This window comes from Pholis gunnellus, assembly GCF_910591455.1.
Source record: "Pholis gunnellus genome assembly, chromosome: 9".
Taxonomy (NCBI): Eukaryota; Metazoa; Chordata; class Actinopteri; order Perciformes; family Pholidae; genus Pholis; species Pholis gunnellus.
The window spans coordinates 1,990,442-2,000,545 of NC_136535.1; the positions used below are offsets into that span (position 1 = coordinate 1,990,442).

The following is a 10,104-nucleotide window of genomic DNA, read 5'->3' on the forward strand; positions in this document are numbered from 1 at the left end:
TAAAGAAAGTGTTGAACATGTGCTGATAGAGTGGAGGAAGTTCAGTGTGGAAAGAGAGAGACTGAAGGGCAGAGTGCAGATACAGGAAGGGAGTGGAGCATCAAAGGACTTAGAGATAGGGGACAAACAAGTTCAGCTTAAAAGGGCTTCATGTACATTTTTGAATGGAACTGGTTTAATATCCAGAATATAACTTCTATATGAAGTTTATTTTTTTTAATTTATAAATACCATTATCATTGTGTTTATGACAGTTATTATTTAAAGTCATTATACACTCCGGTACAGTAGGTGGCGGGATGCACCTTAAACCTTGGTTTGTAGTCTGCCAATAAACTGAAAGAAGAAGAAGAAGAAGCAGAAGAAGAAGCAGAAGAAGAAGAAGAAGAGACTGCTGTCGCTAGCTCAGCGCAGTGATGTCTGTGTTGCTGTGCCTCGTAGCAGGAGCACTTTTCCTTTATATGATAGTTTATTACAGTGTGTTCAGGGGAGCTATGTGCTCCAGTTCAGTGAAGCTGAACGGGAAGACGGCCATTGTTACAGGTAACGAGTCTGAGTTGCTAGCTCCTAGTGACATGTAGCGTAGTTTGTGTGTATGTGTGCGCGCGTGTGTTTGTGCGCGCGCGCGCATTCTGGTGAATGTTTCTGCATCAATTTCTGGTGTAAAAGTCTTTATTAATGTAAAGGAAAACGCAACATTCAGGCGCCAGGTGGCCATTGGAAATATAAAGGAACATGATCCAGTTAGGCTTTGTCATTCTCAGGCTCTGCATTGCTTTCAAATATGTATTCTTCTGTAGATCAACTTTCCTCCTGTTCTTTGTCTTTGTTTGAGAAAGTAACCTCTCTAAATGTGCACGTGGCATAAATTCACCTCAACTATACATTAATTCATTTTCATTATTTTATTAACCCCTGCAGGACTTTAACAGCTCTTATGTGTTTCAGCAAGATTTCTGCTACATTTTTAAAACTGAAATCCCACATGTGTTCTCTGAGTAGTCGAGAATACAAATGTGATGTTTTGAGAATAACTTTACTATATTTCAAGAAAAAATGCACCTGTCTATAAAACCAACTCCAAACACAAAACTCTTCTGATCAGGTATTCATCTCACCATCATTTATCTTTTAGTCCACACAAATGATAACTTCACCACCTCTAACGTTCAGGTTAGATCCACCTCAACACAAACATTCAATCCAGCAGAGGTATTTGTGTTTGTGCTAGTGAGCTTTAACTATTCCATTAACACCTTTCACTTGTCAAATAAGCTGACTCAGATCTCATCATCAGCACATTCCTCACCGCAGCCGATGAAATCATCATCAATGTTATAGAAATCCTGTTCCCTCCAAAGATAATGTGAACGAGTTGCTCAAATACTGGTATGGTTGTCCCGCCTAGTAACAGTAACCAAGGCTTACAGGACTTAGAATTGGTCAGTTACGGTTTCTTTAAATGTCGTTGTCAAAGCCACCCAGGAGCCGGTTTCAGGTGGAACTGCTGTGCATAAACAACTAGTACTACACACATGTAGGAGACTGTGTAACTTTACTGGGATATTAGATTTCATTTAGAGTTATCTGGCCATTACACGCAAACACGACACATTAAATAAAAGGACTTCATAAACACTATAATTACATTTATGAAAGTTGCTAAGTCATGGTGACACAACCAACAAGTACGACTGGTCTTTTATCTTTTTAGGGGAAGATTGAAGTGGCAGTGAAAGTGTGATCTGAACCTCTATCCACACTGACACAAGTCCTTTGGATGTCACTGTTTGGATTTTACTTGGGTAAATCTCAGATCTCATCCACCCCCGGCGCCTTTCCACCAAGGAGCTTTTTGACTACCTTAGCACAGCCTGGGGTAGGCCCTGCTCTCCCAACCTGAATCGTCGGATGGTTTGCCAGAACCTCCTTGAGGCCAACTAAAAGTCCTTCTCCATAGCCTCCCCGAACTCCTCCCATGCCCGAGTTTTAGCATCCGCGCCCACCGCAGCTGTACCTCTCAGCTGCTTCAGGAGATCCCTGGGCCAGCCAGGCCCTGAAGGCCTCCTTCTTCAGCTTGACGGCTTCCTCCGGTGTCCACCACCGGGTTGTCGGGGTGTAGCCACGACAGGCACCGATGACCTTCCGGCCACAGCTCCTAGCAGCCGCGTCCACAATAGAGGCTTTGAACATGGTCCATTCGGATTCCATGTTCCCAACCTCCCTCGGGATGTGTGAGAAGTTCTTCCGGAGGTGGGAGTTAAAGACCTCCCGGACAGGGTCCTCCGCCAGACGTTCCCAGTTCACCCTCACTATACGTTTGGGCTTGCCAGGTCTTTCCAATCGGTTCCCCCGCCATCTGATCCAACTCACCACCAGGTGGTGATCAGTTGACAGCTCTGCTCCTCTCTTCACACTAGTGTCCAAGACATACGGCCGCAGATCAGATGATACGATTACAAAGTCGATCATTGATCTCCGGCCTAAGGTGTTCTGGTACCAAGTACACTAATGAGCCACCTTATGTTTGAACATGGTGTTCGTGATGGCCAAACCGTGGCTAGCACAGAAGTCCAATAACGAGACACCACTCGGATTCAGATCGGGCAAGCCGTTCCTCCCAATCACCCCCCGCCAGCGTTGAAGTCCCTCAGGAGAACTATGGAGTCGGCAGGCGGTGCCCTTTCCAGGACCCCTCCCACCGACTCCAAGAAGGCCGGATCCTCCGAACTGCTGTTTGGTGCATAAGCACAAACCACAGTCAGAGCCTTGCCCCCCACAACCTGTAGGCGCATGGAGGCGACCCTCTTGTTCTCCGGGGAGAACTCCAACACAGCGGCACTCAGCCGGGGGCTTGTGAGTATCCCCACTCCCGCCCGGCGCCTCTCACCTTGGGAAACTCCAGAAAAGGACAAAGTCCAATCCCTCTCCAGGAACTTGGTTCCAGAGCCAGTGCTCTGTGTGTGGAGGTGAATCCAACTATATCTAGCTGGTATCGCTCCACCTCCTGCACCAGCTCTGGCTCTTTCCCCGCTAGCGAGGTGACGTTCTACGTCCCTAGAGCTAGTCTATGTGCTCGGCTCCGGTAATCGGCTCGCCCAGGCCTCCGGCCTGACCCGCCGCCCGGTCTGCATTGCACTCGACCCGATGCTTGTCCCTGCGGGTGGTGGGTCCACAGGGTGGCTGCTCCATGTTGTTTCTTTGGGCTGAGCCTGACCAGGCCCCATGGGCGAAGGCCCGGCCACCAGACGCTCGCCGACGAGCTCCCCTCCTTGGTCTGGCTCCGGGAGGGTGCCCCGGTTTCCCTGGTCCGGGGGAGGTGGCTGAAGACCGTGGGCTGCTTATCATCAGGGTTATTTTGAACCGCTTTTAGTCTGGGCTCTCCCCTGAGACCTGTTTGCCTTGGGAGACCCTACCAGGGGCTACTGCCCCGGACAACATAGCTCCCAGGATCACTGAGCCACTCAAACTCCTCCACCACGTTAAGGTGGCGATTCGCGGGGGACAACACAGTCAACCGCCAAAATCTTAAAAAATACTGTGATACAAATTTTGGGTCATACCGCCCAGCACTAATCTTAACACCAAATGTATGAATGAGTAATGGTTTTTAAAAAACGCTATGGCTCTAAATGCAGGCAACATGGGTTCAATTCAGTTTTGTTGAGTTTGATGTATGCGACTGGTGTTTCCTGCTCAGGAAGCAACACTGGGATCGGCAAGGCCACGGCTCTGGATCTGGCAAAGAGAGGAGCCAGGGTGATCCTAGCCTGCCGCAACAAGGACAAAGCTGAGGCTGCTGCTTTCGACATCCGGAGAGTAAGTACTCTGATAACTATTGTGTAGGCTCTATAGTCACTGTTCCGTAAGCCCAGAAGAACGTCAAGAACTCCAGTTCAGATGCCAGTTGTAATCCAGAAGACTATAGACTATGTCCAGATATACTCAAAATCTGGATGTTATTAGCCTGAATGACAACATGCTAGAAACACCTCCCACTATAACCTAATACAGCACCACAGGCTGCAGCTTCCAATATAATTGTGTAGTGTTGTGTAATATTTGTGTACCTCTCTTACCAGCATTAATGTCCTTCAGGAGAGTGGTAACAACCAGGTGGTGTTCATGCAGCTGGATCTTGCGAGTTTCCAGTCTGTTCGCTGCTTTGCTGAAACCTTCCTGAAGACTGAACCCAGATTGGACCTCCTCATCAACAACGCAGGTGAGGATGTTAAAAATAGTGGGGTATCCCTCCGTGGTGCATTGATATTTCTTCATGCAAACCAAATCAACACCTGTTAAAGGATTCACTCACATTTGACTTCACCACTACAGTGCTGTAAAATGGAAGTACACTCAGTGTTGACCCGGTGTTTCAGGTGTGATGGGTCCAGGACACACTGAGGATGGTTTCGGCATGTCGTTTGGGGTCAACCACCTGGGTCACTTTCTGCTCACCAACCTTCTCCTGGAGAAGCTGCAGCAGAGCGGTCCCGGTCGCGTGGTCACCGTGGCTGCACTTCTGCACCGCTTTGGCAGCGCTGACTTCCCTCTGCTGGCTTCCAAGAAGGACTCTGTGTCCGGTCAGTCCACCTGGCACAACGTTCGAGCCTACTGCAACAGCAAGCTGTTTAATGTGCTCTTCACCAGGGAGCTGGCCAACCGGCTGGAGGACACCAATGTCACCTGCTACAGCCTCCACCCAGGTTAGTGCCCTCTGCACATTATACATAGGAGCATTGGGGGAAATTAAGGGAGTGTTGTGAGTGTAGTCTTCTGCTTCAGACATCAGTGCCTTTCTTTCCAAAAGGGTTTGAGGTAAAGTCAAGAGGGAGTTCATTCTCAGCAGAGGAAGATTTTCAATCTGGAGCTCTCTGGAAACTACTTAGACTTAGTTGTCCCAAATACAGCTGCCCTGTCACTAAATATTAATTAGTGCTGGGCAACGATTACAATTTTTTATCGCGATTAATCAGCAGCAGCAGGAAGAAAAGGAAGTGACGCCACACAAACAGCTGTTCACCGCTCACTGCCCGTTCTTGTGTTAAAAATGTCCGCTTAATAAAATCTTTTAAAAAACTGCGCTGACGCGCGATAAAATCATTGTTGGCGTTAATTAATGATTGCGTTAACGTGACAATAACGCGTTAACTTGCCCAGCACTAATATTAATATGTCACAACAGTATGTGAGACTGAAAGAACAGACCAAGCTGTGCTGTAAAGTATCATGGAACACTTCCACAATCGTCATATGTTTGGATGGTTTCTTCTTCCAGGAGTCATCTACACAGAGCTGTGTCGCAGTATGAGCCTGTGGATGCAGCACCTCGTGACGCCCTTTGCCAAGCTCTTCTTCCTGGATCCTGCGGGGGGGTCCCAGACCACCGTGTACTGTGCCCTGCAGGAGGGCATCGAGCCTCTCAGCGGACGGTACTTCTCTAACTGTGCACTGCAACAGGTGGGAGCCAAAGGACGAGATGATGCCCTGGCAAAGAAGCTGTGGGAAGTGAGCGAGAGGTTAACCGGTTTATCATAACAGATTGAGTCCTGATTCAGTGTGATCGCTCTGTGCCTCAGCAGAGTCCTCATCAGGTCTCCACAGTCAGTGGCTTATTGTTGGTCTGTACTTGTCATGGTCTTATACATGTACCATGTGAACACAAAGCAGTGCAGTCTTTTACTATTTCTATGAACTGTATTACTTTACACTTGTGCCTGTTGTTGATTTAATGGCAGTTATTAACAAAGCCATGTTTTCTTACTCAAATGTTAGTCCAGTGTGAAGAAGAAGATAACTGCTCCATCAGACCACAAAGTGGCTCAGCAAGTTTCATTCCTGTGCTTGAAGTAAATGCTGCTGGCAGCTTGGTGATGCAATGACTTCTAACTGGACTATAGGTCTTCTAAGTTATTTCAAGGGAATGTGCTATATTTCTATTTTGTGGAGCAGCTTCTACTGTGACAAATGAGGAATGAATACAAAACAGCTGATGCAACTCATCTAATATGTCTCAAAGAATCCTCCTCCCAGCCGGTAGCTCTGACCTCCGTGGTGATGTAGTGCTCTGAGAGGCTTGTCCAAGACTTCATCCCCTCCTCACTACTTCAGTCCCTGGACCTGTTGTAGTTTTCATACAGCTCTGACAGATCCACACTGCCCTAGTCACCGGGAGAGGGAATTATGTTCAAATGCTGTGTGTGGGGCTACAGCACACTCTGCTACTCTGTGCGGCTGGATCTTCAGCTTCCTGACAGGCAGACCTCAGGCAATGTGGGTTTGCTTCCACCTGGAGAACTGGTGCCAGGAAAACAACCTCTCTGTGAAAATCAGCAGCACCAAGGAGCTGACAGTGGACTTTAGGGAGAAGCAGGCGAGGAACTCGACCAGGGCCCCAGTGGAGAGGGTGGACAGGTGTTTGCATCATAGAGGATTTGTTATGGTCCTCTCACATGAACTTCTTGGTGAAGAAAGCCTGTCAGCGCCTCTACCACCTCCGATGCTTTAGGGACTTCAGGCTGCTTCTAAAGGTGATAAAGTCTTTCTACACCTGCAACATAGAGAACGCCCTGACAGGCAGCATCAACGCCTGGTTCAGGAACAGGACTGAGAGGGGTTACATGGCCCTGCAGGAGTTTCTTCACTCAGGCCTAAACTTGCCATTTTATTGTTTTACTGCTGCTTTTGTAAAATAATATTATGCTATACTATTTAATCTATTCCTTTTTTTAAATATATTTGTTTGCTGGAGCAAGGCACAAAACACTTTTCCTACATTTGGTTGTGATGCACCTTGTTCACTCATGAGCCAGTACAAAGTGAGTAAAGCTGGAGCAGAGAACCAAGGACTGTCGTGTTTGCTGCTTTATGATCAGCTGCATTGCGTGGTTCTGTCTATTTAACATGATGTGCAGTTTCCCACTAAACAATGGACAGATGTGCTTGTGCCAGATTTGATCTGGACAATGTGAGCATGCCCTACCACCCAAGAGTAGCAATAAACATATGTCACAAACAGTGGTGGGCCGTGCATTTTATACCTGGGCCTTCACTTCTGAAATACCACCTTATAACCTCATGATGGCGCCACAACTAGGGTTATTATTCGTTTCTAGGGCTGTAACTATATACGTATTCGTATTAAACCATTCGGTACAAAGCTTACAAACCGAACAATACGTTTGAATAATACTAGTACATTTGGAAAATGAAGAAGCTTAAATTGTAGGAAATATAATGTTTTCTGCGCTCACTAGGACCTCTGAACTGGAACAAAAAAAAAACGCAACAAAAAACAGCTGGGGCTCCTAGGCTAACTAGCTTAATGGGAAAACAACAGCAGGAACACGCATTCTGCTCCACACTCAAGGGCCATTCAGATATTAGATGTAAAAAAATGAACCAGTTGATTTACTAAATGCTGATCACATCCTCCTTTCTTTGTTGACAAAGAGTTTAATCCCACGGTTAAATCCCAACTCACAAATCCGTTTATCCTCCAATTTCAGCCATTGAGTGTTAAAAAAACAAAGCTAGGTAAAAAAATAAATAATCTACACCAAGCAAAATGCTAAAAATATCATCATTTCTTCCATATCTTTCAATTTGAACTCTTACTACTCCGACTAAGCCTCTGCTGTAAGTTTCGTTTCACAATAGTCACATGCTCGCCCACTGACCAATCACAGCACACGCTGCATCTCACTGCATCTCACTGCAGAGCTATGGGGTCAGATCAGTCTCAATAATTGCAAATGCACACAAAGATTCACAAATGCGCACAGAACAATTCACAAATACATTCCAATTCACACAAATAAATTACGATTTATATAAATGTAAAAAAAAATCACAAATATATTTCTGCATTTGTATGTATATGTATGTATTTATTTGTGGATCGCACTGCATTTATTTGTAAATCGCTTCACATTTATTTGTGGATTTATGAGACTCCTGATGTCGCTGGATTCACAAATGCGTTTTTTTCAACATAGACCTATCTGTAGCCAATCAGATGTCAGCCTCATTTTCAACCAATCACATGAGCGCACCTCCCCCCTCCCCTCCCCACGAGACTGTCAGCTTTGTTGAATCAGGAAATAAATATTGTAGCCGTCTGTGTTCACCCAGAGCTCTACGATACCTCATATCAGTAGAGACCGGACCGGACTGAAAAAAACGTATTTGTGAATCCAGCGACGTCAGGGGTCTCATAAACCCACAAATAAATGTGAAGCGATTTACAAATAAATGCAGTGCGATCCACAAATAAATACATACAAATACATACAAATGCAGAAATATATTTGTGATTTTTTTTTTACATTTATATAAATCGTAATTTATTCATGTATGCATTGGAATGTATTTGTGAATTGTTCTGTTTGCATTTCTGAGTCTTTCTGTGTGCATTTGCAATTATTGAGACTGATCTGACCCCATACAGAGCTGCACGTAATGCTGACGTACTTGTAGGCCAGCTAGAAGGCTCTGGCACGTCAAAGAATACGCCCAACATGTCAAACTAAAGATCTGATTGGTTGAAGACTAAGACAATCAACAATATCGTCCCCATTCACTTAAACTGCAAAGGGATTCACTTGTGAGTCTGCAGGCCTGGGGCCTCTCTTCTTACCTAGAGACACAGAGGTGAAATCTGATTGGATAAAAGCTCTACTTAAAACAAGCTGCACTGGAAGCAGAGCAACTGAGGAACACAGTAGCTGTGCAATGAGATAATAAGATAATGGGAAAAATATTTTTATAAATTATGATACATGAAATTATAAAATAGCTCTAACTTTGTGATTCTGTTTAGGCCAGCAGAGAAGGCTTTGCTGGCCCTGACGGCCCACCACTGGTCACAAATAATGCTACTATTAAGGCCTGCTAAGTGAGGCTACTGGCACAAACATTACATGGACCAAGAGCAGTAAAAGTCCAAGTTACAACACCCACGAAAACCTGTCTATGAAGCATTAGTTGAACTCACATCAACCAAATTACTGCTGAGTAAGAGCACTTATAGAGCCACAGCTGACCAATCCGATGCCCCAGGCAGGATTTTAGCTGGTGCCCCTTCAATCACAGCCAATTTCAGCCCCAATCATTTTGTTCATACACCCACATAGAAACTGCACAGCTTTAAGTTTTGAGATGAAGCTATGCAGACCACACTCTCAAGAAAACCCCAGAAGATAGGGTTTGTTCAATAGGCAACATGTTGTTGTGGGCTTTTTTTTTTGGGGGGGGGGGGGGGATATTTCAAATGTAATAGTATTAAAAAAGTATAAGCTAAAAAATAGTAAAAGTTGTTTTAGTTTTTTTCTTCTTCCCTTATTTGGGGCAGCTCTATGAATGGATGGCGCCCCATAGCATCCACCTAAATGACATTAAATTGCATAATACATACAAGGATGTGAATAACCTTCGCTCATAAAGTGTCATGTCTGTCTCAGAAGCTGCTAAAGGCGGGTTTAGTCTCCTGAAACAGTCAAGTGAAACAATGGGAATCCACTGGAGGTTGTCTTTGCCCAGTGTGTCCACAGGGGGGCAGTAGCGTAGCACAGTTCTAGCATCAGGAAACCGCGTCTCTTCATGCTGGGCCTTGGCCGTTGTTGCTTGGAGCAAGGTTGTTGAGGACCTTAACCCAGCAGACCTATGGATTCTGTTCATTATGAGCACTGATTATTAACACGGGTAGGCATGAAAGTCGGGTCACTTGTGTGCGCGTTAAGAGAGGTGCTCTTGTAATTACTCAGTAGGACATTCTTCTGCGCAGGCCTCTCCTTTAACCTCGGTGTTGGTGGGGAGGAACACACTTCCATGATCGATTCCTATCTCCTGCTGCCTTCTAATACCACTCCTCCCCCTCTGCTGTCTCCGCTGCAAGCTGAAAGGACCTGTGGTAAACTTGAGTCCTCACTGAGGAACAGCTTTAATGGTAATCTTGTCTTTAGTAACAGCTCAGCACTTCTTCTCACCTGAGCCAGAAATCTCCACTTAGCACTTATATATACACCAAACTTTCCAGTTTCATTCCTATCTATGCTTGTACAGAGGTTTGTTCATATATCATTCACAGCCTGATTCATACAACAT

At 45.5% G+C, this 10,104-nt stretch overlaps 1 protein-coding gene across 1 annotated transcript; it reads left to right on the forward strand.

Annotated features, from left to right (window-relative positions):
* The first annotated feature begins 385 nt into the window (after positions 1-385).
* Positions 386-7,106, forward strand: dhrs13a.3 (dehydrogenase/reductase (SDR family) member 13a, duplicate 3). Its single transcript, XM_079166200.1, has 5 exons — positions 386-543; positions 3,701-3,819; positions 4,099-4,222; positions 4,380-4,706; positions 5,279-7,106. The coding sequence occupies exons 1-5, from the start codon at positions 417-419 to the stop codon at positions 5,536-5,538; spliced, it is 957 nt and encodes a 318-aa protein (XP_079022326.1). The 5' UTR covers positions 386-416; the 3' UTR covers positions 5,539-7,106.
* The last annotated feature ends 2,998 nt before the right edge of the window (positions 7,107-10,104 follow it).